At 55.3% G+C, this 17690-nt stretch overlaps 1 protein-coding gene across 1 annotated transcript; it reads right to left on the bottom strand.

Annotated features, from left to right (window-relative positions):
* Positions 1-235: 235 nt before the first annotated feature.
* Positions 236-8955, bottom strand: IRX4 (iroquois homeobox 4). Its single transcript, XM_054578215.1, has 6 exons — positions 8734-8955; positions 4400-4543; positions 3652-3903; positions 2754-2875; positions 1522-1850; positions 236-1062 (listed from the first exon to the last, which is right to left on the bottom strand). Exons 1-6 carry the CDS (start codon positions 8953-8955, stop codon positions 236-238), a joined length of 1896 nt encoding a protein of 631 aa, XP_054434190.1.
* Positions 8956-17690: the final 8735 nt, after the last annotated feature.

The following is a 17690-nucleotide window of genomic DNA, read 5'->3' as shown; positions in this document are numbered from 1 at the left end:
CGGTTCCTGAATTTGGGAATGACCAGGGTGGTTTGTGGACCCAGTGTGACATATCCAGGGGTTTGTCCGTGGTCCTGGGAGGCGGAGTTCAGACCCTCCTCCATCCAGGGTGGTGCGTGGCCTTTGCTTCGCTGCGCTTTCGCCTCGCTTTGGAAACTCAATAGAAAAAGAGTCTTGGATGAGCGAGCTGCAGCCTGAGCACCGGTTTCCTCCTGGGCCCCGGGGTCCCACCGAGTTAAGCGCAGAAGGGCTTCCCGCTGGCCTTGGGCACAGCCAGCAACTCCTTCGCGGTGCTGGCAGCAGGGGCATCGTGGGGCGCGGTGGGTGGGAAGGTGCGCGCCAGGGGCGACGTCAGCACATTGGCACCGGCCCCTAGAGAGCGGCCCAGTGGCCCTGGGTCCAGGAGGGCACCTTTGGCGGTGGCCCAGGCCTGGTTCAAAGTGCTGTGCCTGAGGACGGGGTCGTGAAAGACCCCATCCACCCAGTTTCTGAGACTAGTTACCGGGGAGTCCTGGTGCCTGTCTAGGGCACCAGCAGCAGCCGGGGCAGCAGGTGAGGAGGAGGGTGGCGCCAAGGAGATGGCGGCAGAGGCAGTGGGGCCTTGGCGCTTGAGCATGCACGAAGGAAATTCAGTCTGGCTCAGGCTGGTGGCGGCGGCTGCGGTAGCTGTGTGTGCCAAGGACCAGATGCGAGGCTTGACCTCGAGGCCCGCCGTTGTCCCAGCCTGCACAAAGCCCAGCTTGGCCTCGCAGGCCTGCGGGCCGCCCCCCGCAACCGGCTGCTGCTCCGGCCCTGCCACCACGCTTCGGAGGCAGCTCCGGGCCCTTTCCAGGTCCTGGTCCAGGACAGCCCGGCCATCGGCGGTCAGGGACATCCGGTGGGTGCTCGAGGCCTCTTTTGCAGGGGCACTGGGACCGTCAGGTGCAGTGGAGATGCGTTCCAGACCACCGTCCAGGGGCTGGAAGGGAGGTTTCAGCTCACAATCTGGGGGCTCCGCCTCCAGTGGGTCGAAGTCCTCCAAGTCGCTGAGCTCAAGATCCTTCTCTTCTTTGCCTATGGGTTCTGCCCAAGAGAGAAAGAGTAGTCAGTTGAGGGAGAGAGGGTGGTGGGTTAACCAGGCCCCCACCTCCTTCTCCTTCCTAACTCTGTGTCCATGGTTACAGGGCCTGACACTGGAGCTGGAAAAAAGAACCACGCCTTTCCTCCTACCTCTCATCTCCTTCAGAGGCTTCCAGTCCTCAAACTGGCAACACCTGTGAGTGGATTTCAGCCTCAAATCAATGATGGAGGGGTGTGTAACATTTTAAACGTAATGTTGGATTTCTTTAAACATGCTCTTGGCTTACCACCACAGTCCTCCCCACACCCCTCCCCCTCTTCCAGCTCCATTTGGGTTATTTCATTCATTTGCTGCCCAGGGCCCCTAGGGCTCAATGCCTTTAGCCAGCCTAGAAGCCATAGAGAAGGCTCAGGGAATGCTGGCCTTAACCCCCAGCGTCAGCATCACCAGCCTCTACCCACCTTCGTTCTTGGTGCTCTTGACAGGCTCTTCTCGGGCATCCTCTTCAGCCCCCTCTTCCTCCTCACCCTCTCCATAGGGCCGCTTCTCATCCGCACACTTGTTCCTGGGAGGCCAAGTCATCTTGTTCTCCTTCTTGAGGCGCCGGCGCGCATTGGCGAACCAGGTGGAGACCTGCGTGAGGGTCATCTTGGTGATGATGGCCAGCATGATCTTCTCGCCTTTGGTGGGGTAGGGGTTCTTGCGGTGCTCCTGCAGCCAGGCCTTGAGCGTGCTGGTGGTCTCCCGCGTGGCGTTCTTGCGCCGCGTGCCGCTGTCCATGGTGCCGTATCTGGAGACAGGTGGGCAATGGGGCACCGGGGCAAGGCACACGCAGGCTTTTAGTCCCCATCGTGGGGGTGTATTTATGGGTAAGGCCTGAGCTGCAGCCCAGTGCTGGCCCAGGCTGCTGCCCGTGGCGGCTGCTATTTTTGGCCCAAGGACAAATGTTTATATTTGATATAAGGAGCCTGGGCTCCTTCCTCAGCCAGAGAGGTCAGAGGTGGTGCAGGGGCACAAAACCCAGCCCTGTGTTTGTCACTTTATATAGACATATATGTCTCCGAGTGAGTTCCTTTACCTGGTCTCTCTCCTACCCTTTCGATCCCGAAACCAGGAAAGTGTGTCACAGAGCTGCGAGCCAGACTGTGTAACGACCATGGGCAGAACTGGTCATCAGCGCCAGTGAAGAAAAAGTGCCCAGAGGGTCTATGCGGCATTTATGCGGTTAGAGATGTAATTGTTGCCCCTCGGAAGATGGGACATGCTATCTGCGAGTGAGCAAGGACTTCCTCCACTCTGGTTCCCACTGTAGGGGCGGTAGGCGGGCCGGACACACCACACGGGCTGCATTTCTTGTGGAGGGAGGCATCCGATGCCTGGGCAGCGAGATGCGACTCCCTCAAACCACAGCATAGTGAAGGCTTTGGGAGACTAGACAGCTGGGAGTAAGTGGTGGGGTGGAGGACTGGAAACACTTTTAACCCTGGCCGCACAGGCTAGCCAGGTAGCAGGCTGGGACCAAGGCCCGGCCAGCCCGACCTGGAGAGAGGAACGCCCCTTGTTCTGCCTCCCAATCTTTCAGAGGGGGTCGCGAGGCTGCTTGGGGTGGGGGGCGGTGGTGATCGCTATCAGAGGGCAAGGGCCCCGGTGGCAGTGAAGACCCCGGTGTTAGTGAAGAGGGTTGGTCCCTCACCTGTCATAAGCGTACTGGCCCAGTGCCGGCTCGTACGGGTAGTAGGCGGCGGCGGCGGCGGCGGCGGCCGGCGCGAGGCCCGCATGCGCAGATCCAGGGGCGTCCTTGGAGTCGAAGCTGTTCTGTGGGAACAGCAGCCTAGGGTCGCGGCTTCCAGGACACCGCCCAGCTCAAGCTCCTCCCCTAGGCCCCGGTCCTAAGTGCTTCTTTCCCATCCCCAGACTGTGCCTAGTGCCTAGGCAGCGAAGGAGCCCTAAGACTTGGAATGAGGAGACTGCTGGGGTTTGTTTCGGGAATAGGAAATGAGTGTAGAGGAACCAGAGACCGGAGGATGAGATTGGAGGAAGGAAGGGGGTGGAGGCTGGGGGACAACAGAAGAGAGGGGGGTGAGGAGGGACGGGAAATAAAGGGGGGGGGGAGAAGAAAGGAAAGAAATGGGGAGGAGCCAAGGGGACTTGAGAGGGGCGAGGGAGGGAGGTGAAAGGGAGGGGTCATTGCGGGCGCTCGGAGGAGAGGAGGTAGAAGGAGGCCAGGAGGACGAAGGGGGATAGGGGAACTGGGCGGGGAGGGAAGAGCCCGCTCCGACAGAAACAGAAATCTGATCAGAACTTAATAGCCATCTGAGAACAATCAATACATTAAATACTACGGCCCACCTGCCAGGTGGTTCCAAACGGGGTGGGGTGGGGTGGGGTGGGGTGGGGGCGGAGCTGGTGGTGCTCCCAGCGCCCAGGCTTGGAGGTGCAAAGTTGAAGGAAGCTTCTCCTACCCCCTACAGTCTTGAGTCCAGGGGTCTCACGCCTCTTCCTCGGGAGTCGGGGAAAGTGAAGTTGGCAAATAGAGGGGTAGGGGCGTGGCGTGGCAGGGAAGGTTGGAGATACCCCCTCTCCACCCTTACCAGCGAGTAAAAGGCGGAGGCCTCGGAGCCATAGGTCACGTAGTTGCCGTAGCCCTGTGAGCCGCCATAGGGGCCCCCATAGACGCCCAGCGCGGCGGCCGAGTTGAGCTCGTGTCGCGCAGTGGCCAGCAGCCGGCTCTCGTAGACCGGGCAGTAAACTGGTGCTTGGGCCGAGGCGGCAGGCCCGGAGTCCGCAAGCGTGCGGCCACCTGATTCGCAGCACGTGCTCAGCGAGTTGGTGGTCATCAGGAACTGGGGGAGAGAGGGGCCGCGAGGAAAGGCGGGCCACGGAGCTCAAGGCTGGGGCCCTCGTTCGCCATCCGCCCGTCACTGCCCAGGAGGCCGTGCCCCAAATCCTCTGGGTCTACAGCCATCCACGTCCGACTGCGCGCTCCTTCCCGTGGGAAGCCTGGGCGCCCAGGCCCCCCTCCGGCCACGTGGGTTCCAGCCGGCCCAGCCCAGGAGTGTTCACACCCTCCCTGAGGGGTTTCCAATGCCACACACTCCCTCATGTGCCACATCTCTCCTGGGTCCTTGGGGTACGCTGAGGCACAGCCTCAGAATCCAGGGGGTGAAGGTCAAATAAGCGGGAACTGGGGTCCCCGCCTGTCGGCATCTCTCAGCATTCCTGCCCTCCCCGGGGCTGGGCACAAGCGGCACGTGGCACAGGCTCTGCCCGCTGGGAAGTGACATCGGATCGCCGGATAGCCTGCCAGCCAGTGTTTCCAGCCTCGCATGGCCTCCTTACCTGTGGTGCCGAGGAGTAGGGGTATCCAAACTGCGGGTAGGACATGGCGAGCGCGGCCCGGGGCCGGCAGGCGGGCTGGTGGGGTCCTGTGCGTGGGGGCCGGCGTGGCGCGGCCACTGCTCCGGGGCCGCCCGCTCCTATGCGCTGAGGGGAGCGAAGCAGGATAGCCGGTTAATTCATCCACACACTCAGCAAACTTTTCTAACCGAGTAGGAGAGTGAGCCGCGGCAGCCGCCGCGATCCTTTTAGCTTCGCAATCCAGAGCCTCGAGGGGGCTTTGGGACCGACCGGCCTCACAGCGGCGACACAAATACATATTTTGCAAAAAAGGAAAAAAAAAAAAAAAACCAGTCTCGCGAACCCGTCAAGTCAGATGTGCGCGGCTTTAAGCGGCGAAGGCTCTGACGTCAGCCCCCGCCTCTGCCTGGCCTGGCCGCAAGGGCGCGGGTCACTCGGCCGAGGTCCGGCCGGGCGGGGCGCGCGCAGGGTCCAAGGCGCTTTAACAAATGAATTTCATCCAAGGAGTCAAGATCGTCCCAACGAACAGCATTTCTCCTTAGTCACTGAGGACGGGAGGCACTTTTAATTAGAATTTAATTAATGAGCAGCTGCTCCTCCCCGCGCCACTGTAATCATTAGTCTCAATTACAAATAAGACGTATGAGGGACACACGAGTGAGTCTTCATGAAGATGTAATCAACAGTTAAAATTAGACCCGCGCGGGCGCAGGCGGTCTCCCGGCCTCGGTTCTCCATGCCCCTCCAGGTGGACGGAGAGCGGCTCCGCGTTCCAGGCGTGTGGCTGCGCCGGCCGGACTATTGTTTAACCGGGAGTCCGCAACGTCAGTTTGAACCCCACTCCGGGATGGGGTTCCAGAACCGGATGCGGCAACAACAATGTCTGCATCTGGAGGTCAAAATGCCCTCAGGTGTGTGGGTCCTGGGGCCTTCCCCAAAGCCCCCCACTTCAGGGTTCGGTGGCCCAAAGGCTGCGGGGCTTGCCACACTTGGCCGCTGTGTCCCCGGGGAACGCAACCCCCACCCCGCGCCCCCTTCTCCTGAGAGTTCCCGCCCAGCGCACGGTCCTGCTTTTCCTCCTCCTACTCTTCCCGCGGGTGCACTCCCTCAGCCACCGCCCCCCCCCGCCGCCCCGCCCCTCGCAGCTAAACCCCGGCCTGCCAAAAATACTGCGCGCTCCGAAGAGCAGGTTTCGAGACTCTGCTTTGGGGCGCCTCCCGCTGCCCTCGCTCCTCCCGGCGACCTTTGGGGGTAGGCATGAGGGAGGGGCTCTGGGCATCAGACAGAGGCGTTCTTCCCAGCCCATTTTGCAAAGCTCCATGCGCAGGGCGCACTGATCGGTCTGGAGAAGAGGGCAGAGTGCCCACCCCAGGACTTCCACAGCCAGTCCCGGCCCCGGGACCTTGCTCTAGTCCAAAGAAGAGGCCAGCACGCAAATAGCAAGGGAGCGTCCGGACCACTCGGAACTCGCTCCACGCCTTGAGTGCCCGCCACCCTCCGGGGCCCCGGCTCGCCCCCGCTGCTCTTGCCCCGCTAGGCCTCCAGGGTTCGGAGGGAGCCGCGCTCGGCGGCGCTGTGCAGACTTGCTGGGAGAGATTCCTGGGTTCAGACCTGTGAATTGCCCCAGGGTCACCCTCTAATTAATGATGACGTTCTCACTCTCTCCCCAGCTGCAAGCCTGGCTCCCAGAAACGAAATCTGCCCACTCTGACAGCTCGGTTGAAGGTGATTGATGACTATCTGGAGACCACAGTACGCATCATATAATATCTGCTGCGTAATTGCTTTAATTTACAGATGAAAATACGAGTTCTCAGATCGCGTTGGACCGCAGCCGGCCACGTCCGAGCTGCTTGCAAGGGAAAAACATCGGAAATAATGAATAGCCGCTCCATGCAAATTATTCAGACAGTTTAGCGTCTGTAGCCGGGAGAGATATATAAAGAACACGAGTCAAATGACATTAATAATTGTTTTTTGAATTCTGTATTGATTTCTTGGCGGCCGTGTTTATTTCTTTCTCACCTGAATTGCTAATATCACCTTCCTGTAAATAATAAGAAACTAGCCACCGGGGCTTCTTGGAAGAAATGAATCTCTCAATCTCTCTCCGTCTTTCTCCTCCACTCCTCCCTTCCCCCATCGTCCCTCCTCCCAACTCCCTCCAGTTTTCTGGCTTCCGCTCAGGCTTTTTCTGAACGTTCTCTTACTTTCCATTATTTATTGTTTACAAACAACTCGCTCTCTCCCAGTAATGAGGCCTGGCTGGCCGAGGGAGGGGCATCAGGCCAGGGTGGCTGAGGGCTCAGGGAGCAGGAATCCCGATGCAAGGTTGGCATTCAGCATCCTTTCCTCTCCCCACTCCCGTGGCCCCAGCCTGGCGATTGTCAGAGCTCAGCGGACTGGGGAGTAAGCCACCAAGTCTGGCAGCGCTGCATATCCAGGCCTGACAGCCGCCGTTCCTTCACCCGGACTCGACCACAGCTCTCTGAAAACTGTGGCACTCCGAACACTGGATTTTTTGTCTTCTGAGCTATGTGCTCACCCTGGGAGCGGGCAGGCACAGGCCCTCCATGGGGGGACCTGGGGGAGGGCTTTCAGGAGCCTCCTTTGACCACCACTGCACTATTCTGATTTCCTCTCCGGAATGAGTGAGTAAATAGGCACTCCCAGCCCCACTGGCTGGCCCTGTTCTCAGGGGCAACCTTCTCCCTGATCCTGAAACCCAGCTCCGGGGCTCTACTTTCCCAGGCGGCTAACTGCTGATTCTCTGCTTTCTGCCTGGCCCAGGCTCGGCCACCCTGATTGGGGAAGCTTGGGGCTGCTGGTCGATCACCCAGGTCCTGTGTACCAACCCTGGAGGCAGGGTCAGCGCGGTCTGTCTCTAGACCACCACACACCGCAACATCCCGCTGACAGCCTGCTTCCCGACTGAGGCCCGCCTGTCCAAACTAGGGTACTTCCTGTGCCATCTTTGTCCCATAGATGATACCGGAATAACTATCAAGTGCCCTTCACTAAAAGGCCAAGTCTTGAGGTGAGGCACCCGGGTTTTCCTCCTACAGCAGATAGAACAGGAGCCTCAGCATCTCAGGTATCATCTGCTAAAATGCACCTGCACAGACGAGAGTGCTGGGCCCACCTCCCTCCCCTCAAGGGAACCCCGTTTCTAAATACACCCCTGAGCAGGACCTGCCGGAAACGCGCGGTTCCCCACGGTCAGGGCAGCAGCTGGGCTTGGTGAGGTGCCCCACTGGCCTGTTGTATTCCAAAGCAGCCAAGGATGAGGGTGCCTGTGGTCGGCTAGTCCCAAATGTTAGAGGCCTGTGGGTCGCTCTTGCCCGGGGATGTTGCAGGCTGTCCGAACCTTGGAGGGCCTCTGGGGAGATAGGCCCCGCCCTGACCTTCTTCCTCTCGGGTGGGATTTTCCTCCCTGTCATCAGCTGAGCCCAGGCACTCTCGGTTCCCGGAGTCGTCCCTGAGATCACCCAGTCCTCCTGCACCGAGAGCGAGGCTGGGGTGGGGATGGCGGGGGACTCTCTCCAGTCCAGCGAAGTTGACCTCAGAAAGAGGCCGGAGGCGGGAGCAAGCAGCACTAGGCACAGGCCTTCTTTTCTGAGGCTTAGGGCCGAGGCTTGGGGCGCCTGTGCCCGCCCACTGTTCTCGGACACCCGGGCGGGGTGAGGGGTTAAGAAGCGTTCTGGTTGTCGGTGGCGCCACACTCGCGAACCCTGGGGTTGGCAGGTTACTCCTTCGCAGCCCGTCTTCTGGGGTCTCCCGCAAAGCCAGTGGGGCGAGCTGCAGCACAAGCGTTGAATACTCCTCCCCGAAACGCCCTCCATCCCAGCCGGCTCCCTCTTGCTCTCCTGCCGCGCCCCCGCCGCGCGCCCGCTGGGCCCGCCCGAGCCGGAAAGGCGCGCAGTCCGGGTGTCCAGGCGCAGGCCCCGCTGGCCCGCGCTGGCTCCCTAGCCCCGCACCGTCCCCCCCGCACCCCGTTTTTTGCAACTTGCAGCGAACGCGGCGGCCTCCAGAGACCCCACCGGCAGGCAGCAAACTTTGTGTTCTCCAGCGCAGGAGCGATCCTCGCAAAGTTTGTGCGGCCGAGCCCACTCCCTACCTGCGCTGGGGACGCGCCCGCCCGCGCGGCTGAGGCGCTGGGCCCACGGGGAGCAGTGCGCAGCCCGGGACGCACCGGGGAGTCGCCACCGTCGCAGCCGCCCGAGCCCCTCGGCGGCCGCGCGGAGCCTCCGCCTCCCCGTTAGGGGGGAGGGGTCTCGAAGCCCCGGAGCGGGGGCGGGCGCCGGGACCTCGCCTACCTGCGGTGGCACCCGGACACTATCGGCGGCCCGAGAGAGCTCTGCGCAGCCACTCGGCGCGCGCGCTCCGGCGGGGAGCAGGCGACAACTAATGGAGACATTTCCAGGCGGAGCACCTGGCGAGCAGAGCGCGCCGGCGTCCCCAGGCGCCGCGGTCGTCAGTCGAGCCCGCACCGGCGTGACGTGGGCGAGCGAGCGAGCTGCTCCCACCCGGCCGCCCATTAACGCTTTCCCCCGCGGGCGCCGCGCACTTGCCAACTTTCCCCTCCGTGGCCTGCGCTCTAGGTACACGAGGTGTAGGAGCTGGGATGAAGAGCGCCCTGGGGGGTGGGGTGGCAGGGACTCCCAGCTCAGAGAGGATACCGAGCGTAACAGCACAGCAGGAAGGCGCGCTGACACAGTGTAGCCAAACGCTGCGCCAGCTGTCCTGTTCCAGAGGAACTTGGGCTCCTCCGGGGCTCTTAGGAGGTCCCTTCCGGTGCCCTAGTTGTCAGGTCTGGGTCTGTCGGGTCGGAGGAGCCGCACTCCCACACAGCCTCCCTCCTTCTTGGCCCCAGTTTCCCAGAGTCCCCCTTGACCGTGGTATCCCCTTCCTGGAAGTCATGTTGAGGGCTCTTGTGGCCTGCTTCTCCTCTGACTAGGCTGAGTGGGTGGGTGGCCTGTCCTGGCTGTCAGGCCCTTCGCTTTCTTTCGTGCTCCCCTTCACTAACACCCGCCTCCCCCCTCAGTCTTATCGCAAGGGAGCCCACTTGGTGGTATCCCCACTGGTCTCCACCTACTGGGCTCTTGGGGGCAGCAGGCAGGGCAGTTCCTGAAAACCTTGGTATGGGTGTTTCCAAGGTAACAGAAACTGCTGGGGGTGGAGGGGTGGGGGTGGGGATGGTGGGGACTCAGGCCTGCCCGGGATTGGGAGCTCTGACGGTAGAAGCTTTCCAGGACTGTCCAGAGCCCTATTATGCTGGACCTCTGGCCTGGGAACACACCTCCAAATGGAGACAGCCTGTGACAGTGTCCAGGAAGGAAGACAGTGTCCTGGGTCCCAGGTCCATGCCTGCCTGGCCCTCACTTGGCCATTCCAGAACTCCTTGCCCTGCACTCCACTGCCCAACCTTGCACCTCCATCATTTTCATTCAAAGAACTACAAACTTTCTCCTCAGGATCTGTGATGGTGCAATGACACTTGAGGTTTGTTGTTACTGATAACGAAAAGAAGTCATTTGCTTCCCCCGCCCCCCTTTCTCTCCTCAAAGCTATCTCTAGTCACTGGAAAGGCAATGCAGGTCTGCTTACTTCACCACCAGCAGGCTGGGGTGGTGTTTGCCTCCAGGCCTCGCTCGCTCGTACCTCTGCTTTGTCCATGGGACAGGGCTGGGGAAGAAGAGAGCCAGTTGCCCAGAGCTTCTGGTGGCTTCTCTGAGAAGGACACAGCTTTGGCCTCTGGAAACACAAAGGTGGGCTTTGTCTGGGCTGCAGACCATGCCAGGGTAGCCCATGGGTTAATTCCCTGGGCTGACAGAAGGGGTTCTAGGAGGGGGAGACTTCGGCGGGGAGTGGTGGGGATGGGGTGGGGGATTCATTTGATTCTGCTTGGAAAGAAGGAAATGGAGGAAAGGCCCCTTGCCACCCAGCACCCTGAGATGGGAGGGCTTTGCTTAAGTCCTGATCCTGCTGCTCAGCTCCCCTTCCTTGTCTTTGTCTCTTCCTTTGGGCCATGCAGGATGCTCCTGGCAGGGCAAATGGGACAAGCTTGACCCTCCCTCCTTGCAGAGCTCACCTGGGACTTAGATTCTTTTCATAGTTGAAGATAAGCAAGGCAGTTTGTGCTTACAACCTTGATTTGAAGATAAATTGCAGCTTCACTCAGGCCTCCCAACAACAGCAAACCACAGGCCTGTGGAGAAAGGAGCCCAGGGCAGCCAGCAGCCTCGGAGTCTCCGGGTCCTCCAGGACATCCACAACCCGACCCCACCGGGTGTCATGGGAGCTCTCTTGCCCTGCCTTTTGAGGGAAGCCTCTCCTTCACTGACACCCTCAAAGGCCTGACCTTGCCCTGGACCCCTGGTCATGTGACTGGAAGCATCCGCGGCCATCCGCTGCCCCTGTACCCTGAACTTCTGGGGCAGAGAAATGCCCCATCCTTCCCGCCATATCATGGGCCCTCCCAAGCTGCTGCTCTGAGGCAATGATGGAAATACCCTAGGTCTGGGCGAGGGGGGCTGGCAGGGAAAGTCCCACATTGGCATCAGTGAGTCATTAATCCAGAAGGTGAGACGACAGCTGCTGCCACCCTGGAAGGACAGCAGTCCTCCCAGGGCCAGGCCCTGTGCTGTCACAGGCCAACAGCACCCCCCTCCCCCATCCTGCCAAGCCCCCACTTCTGGTCAGTACTTGCTTCCTGGTGGATCCATCTTCTCTCAGTCCCTCCTTTGTTTCTCCTGCTGGCAGAGCTGTGGAGTGCAATCTGAAACAAGAGTCTCCGTGCCCCAGGGCCTGGCCATGCTGCTGCACCTCCCCCTGGCCTGGATGTTGCTGCAACATGTAGAGGCATCTGCTGGTTGAAACTGCTGTGCTGAAGCTGACTGGGCCGGCTCTGACACTGCCCCGCGCCTGCTGTGGCCAAGGGGCCCGCAGGCTCGTTCTCCCCCTGGGGACACAGGATGGGCAAGAGGCTCTTACTTGGGTCAAAGGGGAGGATGTAGGAACTGGTCCTGAGTAAAGACAGCTTCAGAGGAACACTGGCACTGGTGTCCTAAAGATGCCCTTGCCCATGGAAGGGTCTGCCTGTGGAAAGGACTCCTCCGTCTGACTTAGCAGCAGAGTAGTGTTTCAGAGCCAGGACCTGAAGGGTATAGAGTGGGGAGCGACACCTTTCCCTGAGGCTCCTGGCTTTTGTGTGGTTCCCAATCTCTTGGCCCAGCTGGCCCTCAGGCCCCAGGGAAGGGGCTTTCTCCCTTTCTCCCTTGGTAGTGCAATGCCAAACATGGAATTACCTAAAGAGAGAGGTCTGAGGGGTTTCTTTTTGAAAGCAGAGCTGTGCTCTGGGTAGAGGCAGCAATATGTGGGCTGCCCGCAGGTCAGAGGTGATTATGGTCACTGCACAGGGTGACCTTCGGTGGACTGAGGGGCAGGGAGCCTCACACTTCTGGTCTCATTTTTATTTCTCACTGTTTGGTCCTTGTGAGTTTGGAAGGAGGCTGAGTGAGCAAGGGTTAGACAGTGTTTCCTTTCTCCTTAGTTCAGGAATAAATACGGTGTTGTGTCTATAATGCCGAAATGTGCCAGTGGATTTTAGGCAGGTTTTTATTATTAAAAGTGAAGGGTTGTTAATTCAGACAATGTCTGTAGTCTGTACATTTAAACTTGAAATGTTTACCCAGCACAGCCTCAGATCATAAACGTCCTGGCTAGAAAAGCTATCCAAACAAGATGGAGTTATTTTAAATTGTAGAGAAAGGTAACGGTACACACCATTGCCCTGTAGTTCAAATATCCTTTTGAATTCTCTGACATAGTTTCAGAAAGGAAAATCTTTAGCAGGGCGAAAAGAAACATAAACATGTATCCTAAATGCACGAGCCAGTGTTCCTGTAAGGGACCCCAAAAACATTAAATAGCTGATACGAGAGGGGTTCTCAACCTAGGAATTTCATCTGGCGTCCGGCACGGAATTGGCACAAAGAATATACTCACTATAGTGAAAAGACCCCCAGGTTCCTGCTTTGTGACCTTTCTCACATGTGGTGTTCTGCAATTGTATGCAAAAAGTAGTTATACCAGTAGCGGCGACAAGCTACTGGGGGCATCTTCACAACTCAGTAAGTAAATGAAAGAAATTGGGGGTGGAAGTGGCGTGCACGTGAGGTCAACCGTCTGTTTGGAGCCTTGCCTGCCCACTGGGCACCTGCTCTCAGGCCGAGCAGCCCTCGGTGAGTTGGCATTGCGAAGGGCTGGGTTTCCAAAGGTCTGTGGGAAGCTGTTCAGCGGTGGCCCCAGAAGGAGCACAGAAGCTGGGGGACATTGACCAACATGGCTGCTTACTGTTTCATTGTCTGCAGCTGAGACACTGACTCGCGCTTGCATTTAGTTGTCCTGTGAATACCGGTGCGACCTCTTAAAGGGGTGGTTCAGGGGGATGTGAGGCAACCCAAAGCAGTCCTGAAAATGAGAATATTTCTCCCGTCTTCGGATGTCTGTGGAAGGTTACACGTTCTACGTTAAGCCTCAGTGTAGCTGGAGGCGGTGGCGCCCCGGCAGTGACCGGCATAACCACCAGCTTTTAATTACTGTGGCAGTAAATCACACAGGAATGTCCCCCAGGAGTTAGCTGATTTTTTTTTTAATATAAAAAAACCATTTCAGAGTATTTTTGAAATTCAATTAATTGAAGGCTCCAGATAAAAGGAACACATTCTTAATGGCTTTAAAATAGCCCTGGGGGAGGAGAGGGAGTGCAGAGCCAACTTCAAAGTGTGACAGAAATACTCACTGTTTTTACTTTAAAAGTATCCAGATCAATGACTCAGTCAAAATTACTTATACATTTAACAACCTTTCCATTTTCTGTTTGAAAATGACAGAAAGGGACTCTCTCACCGCCATGATACAACAGCGCCTGGAAAGGAACTGTGGTTCCCACACTCACCAAAGTGGCCTCAGCTCTGGTTGGGACCAGGCTTGGGCATGGGGCTCAGGGAAGCAGGCAGTATCCGTTTTCAATGGTGGAGGGTGTAGAAGTGTCCAGGGGCTGCCTGTTTGGCTTAAACCACAATAGGTTACTCTCTTCCTAGGTCTGGAAGTGAGAAGTCAGCGATCAGGATGTGGGCAGGCTGGTCCCATTGAGGCCGCGAGGGCGGATGTGCCCTAGGCCTCTCCCAGCTTCTGGTGGTCCAGGTGATCACTGGTGTCCCATGTAGACACACCACCCTGACCGCTGCCTCATTCTGCATGCAGATGTCTCCTGTGTGTGTCCATCTCTGTGTCTAAACCTTCCCTTGTTATGAGGATACCAGTCACATTGGATTAAGAGCCATCCTAATAAGTCATCTTAACCAATTTCATTTGTGATGACCCTATTTCCAAAGAAGAGTTTCAACATATGAATTCAGAGGGGAGGGCGGCACAAAGCAACCCATAACAGAGGGGTACCCTGAAATGCCATATGTTGGCCTTGTTTTCTCTCTTCAGATTGTTCTTTTCCTCTCTGCCTCATCACCACAGCTGGGGGGTGGTACCTACTACGATATAACAGAACCAGTCATATTGGCCTACTTCCTGCTAGAACATTCTGGGGGCCCCACTAATCTTTCATTTTGTTCTTTCTCTTTCATTTCTGATCTGAGCTGCCATTATTATTGCAGGAATACCTTTTTAAAGAACTTTAGGCCCTTCTGTGGGTTTCACTGGGATTTATTGCATTGGATTTTTTCCAGATAATTCTTCTCACTCCTGGACTCCTGCTGAGATGGCTGAGAACCAGCAGACCCTTGGCAACTGAATTCTGTGACCTTGGATCTTTCTGAGGTTTTCACACAAGGTTGTATGTACAACTATGGTGGCCTTGCTGGACTCTCCCTGGCCATGATTTCCCTGTATTTTTCTTGTTCCCAGCCTGTTCCATTTTGGTGGTCTCTGGCCAGGGAATTGTGGTGAGTTGGTGACAAGCTGATGGGAGTCAGTGCTGCTGGCCCATGCTGGAGGCCCCTTCTTGCTGCACACTGGGTGGATTGCATTTTCCTCCCACGTCGGAGTCAGGCGTGACCCTGTGGCTGTCTTCGGCCAGTGATATGCAAGCAGAGGCCTTCAGGGCCAGTGAGCACTCTACCCTGTTCTCTTCTCCCTGCCACGGCAAACAGCAGCATGTCAGATGGCGGAGGCTCTTTGACTGTGACGTGTCTGGTGAACAGACCAGGGGAGCAGGAGCCAACCACTGCTTTAAACCACTGAGATGTTGGGATTGCGTGTTAGAGCAGCACAACCAGTCCTATCTGACTGATACAGTGTGATTCTTCTGCAAGTCAGATTAATAATGTTATGATATTACTGAATATTATTACGTGATTATATAATAGTTGTAAATTATATAATTCTAATTGTATATTACTACGTAATTATATAATACAAATTTCAATAGAGAGAAAGCACCCAGACCAAAACACTTTCGTCTTAAATGATGAAAGTAAAAATTATTTTCTCTTTCATTACTGCCATGGTCAGGGACAAATAGGTTTTTTCAAGTAAGTTTCTTAACTTAGAAACAAACACCTTCTACTTACGAACATTTCTAGCACCCCGTGTCCTTGCACCAGGAGATGAACCCTCTGGCCCTGTGGACCTCTCCATAGAGCTGCTTGAGCATCCACACAGTGTGGCAGCTGTTGGATTGGACTGCAGTGTCTAGTGAAGGCAGGATTCTGGGAGATGAACTGGCTACCACAATTGTCTACCAGTTACAAGAATTACAAATACTGTGGCGGATTTGACAGCTCTGAGGAGCTAATAGAAAAATAATGAGGAAGTACTTTCAACTAGCAGTCCAAATGCACAAAGAATGAGAGAAATCCTAGTATGGTCCTAAAAAACTGGAACCTTATTTCTTATAGTTTAGGGTAAGACAAGAACATTTAATATTATTGTATTAATAACAATAATATTAAATCATACCTATTATGTATTTTATCTAATTTTTAACAATTCAATAATTAATTTTAATATTAGTGTTAACTAATACTTTATTATTTATTTGTCTTTTGTATAACACAAATATTTTATTTTGACACAGTCAAACCTCCCAATTTTCCTTTACTTATTTACCTATTTATTTATGTTTTGTAGTTGTGTTCACCATTCTATATTTATAATTTCAGTTTTCACATTTAGGCCTTTGATCTTGTAAAGTTTGTTTTTTTATTATATGGTATGAGGCAGTTGTTGATATTTTGTTCTCTGTAATGGTAACAATTTTCCTATTACCACTCATTAAAAATGTTTTTACTATATAGATTTAAAATCATTTTTATGTTCTTTGAATATAACTCTTTAATAATAAAAGCCAATGGTATAAAATGAGAGCCTCATCCACAGGAGTATTAATCCTGTCCCTGGTCAGCAGAATTATCACAGGCTCCATGTTGCTTACTGACTTCAGTGACAGATGCGATGAGATGAGCATAGGTGGCCAGGGAGATACCCAATGGGGCATGTGATGAAGTTGGAGGCAGAAGGTGCTCCCAGAGGCTTCCACTAGTCCAGTGGGGGCAGATCGTCCAATGGCCCCTGAACCCCTCTACCTTTCTCTTTTTGGTGACACACTTCTCCTCCAAGCTTGGAGTTGTAGTCAAGAAGTGGCTGCTCAGTCAGCAGTCACCTTTTGAGCCTCCTTTGCAGCTAAGTGTGAGTCATGAACAAAGTTTCTGCCTTTTGAATATGGATGGTGATGCATGTGGCTGCCATGGGACTAATTAAAAAAAAACAGCACTCACCCTCCTCTTCCTGTCCCCCATCCCCCACTGTTTGGGAAATGGTAGAAATTACAACAGCTGAGGACCCAGAAATAGCAGCCAGGTCTTCAGCCTGCAGGGCTGCCCCTGCTGAACCACCACCTGCTTTCAGTCTGTGAAATGACAGGGAGATAGCTTGTGCCTTGTTTAAGCTGCTGTATATATGTTTTCCATATTTGTACTGAACGAATGACAGGGCTTGACCTAAGGCAGCACAGCCAGGACTGATCAAGGGGGGCTAAGGAGGATGCCTGGAGTGGACATCATGGCTGGTCAGGTCTGTGGGGTTTGAGAAGCCTCAGAGAGGATTCTTGGGTTCAGCTAAACAGTGGGATAGAGATGGTGCCACTGTACGAGGTTCAAGGGAGAAGGAGCTGGTTTACAGCAGCGTGTTTCTAAGGGACCCAGGTCACTGAGAGACCCAGGTATAGTTCACCAAGCATTTTTCACTGTCGTATATTCTGCATGTTGATTTCTTATGCAGTACTTTACATAGGAAAGTGGCGATGAAGACTCTGCTAGGGAAAAATATAAAAAGTTTGTAAAGGTAACCCAATAAAGTAAATTATTAGGTATTGCCAAGCAGATTTCTTTTGTATTTTCTTTAACACCTGGTAACATGAGATTCAACGGTAATAACGTTGCACTTTCTGCAGGTGGAGTTTTCTATTCCCCATCCACTTTCTCTTTTAGCATTTCTCTGAACCCTGGTGGTCTTTGTGCCCAGAGTTCCACTTCGTAAACATCAGAAAGGTGGTCTTCCCAGGCCTCTTGATGCCAACTGCTTCTCCTTCACATGACAGAAGCTCTTGATTACCTGGCCACTGAACAGGACCTCAGAGTGTGCAGACTCTCTTCATTCCATAATTGTGTAGCTGCATTATTTCTGGGGATTTGTTCAGCTTTTATCATATGTGATAAATGGGCTTCCACAGATGCCTGGGCATCATCTGTGGAAATGACTTCTGGAGCCTGTGTGAGTCTGAGGGTGCGATGAATTGCTTGCTCCACAATCAAGGAAAGACCCAGCTTTCAGCTTGCCTGTCTCCTCGACTTGACTCAGGGCTGCACAGCATCTGTGGCCTGGGAGTCCTGTACTAGCCAACATGCATGTCTCAGAATCACACTGCCGACTTTCCAGACAGGGCTTTCTTATTCCCTGGTAAATAAACTGCCCAGTACCTTGTCTGTAGAAGTTCCATTACCAGAAGAATGTTAGAAATGAAGTCATTAGAGATTTGGCTTTCCAGGCTATCTAACATCTTGTGACAAGTTGCAGGTCCTTTGAATTGTTGAGACCCTGACCAAGGACTTGGCTCTCCAGAGCATCAGGCTCAAAACCTGGCTGCGTTCCAGCTTGCCCCCTGGGCCATTGGTGTGGGTGGGAGATGACTTGTGTGTTGGCGCCCACGGCCCTTGTGGGACTTGCTGCCTGATCTTAGACTCCCAGGCCGTGGCTT

This window comes from Pteronotus mesoamericanus, unplaced genomic scaffold (genome assembly GCF_021234165.1).
Source record: "Pteronotus mesoamericanus isolate MK-2021 breed Mesoamerican mustached bat unplaced genomic scaffold, CSHL_Meso_final contig_50, whole genome shotgun sequence".
Classification (NCBI taxonomy): domain Eukaryota; kingdom Metazoa; phylum Chordata; class Mammalia; order Chiroptera; family Mormoopidae; genus Pteronotus; species Pteronotus mesoamericanus.
Note: the sequence above shows the minus strand (reverse complement) of the source record. Positions and strands in the feature narration are given on the sequence as shown.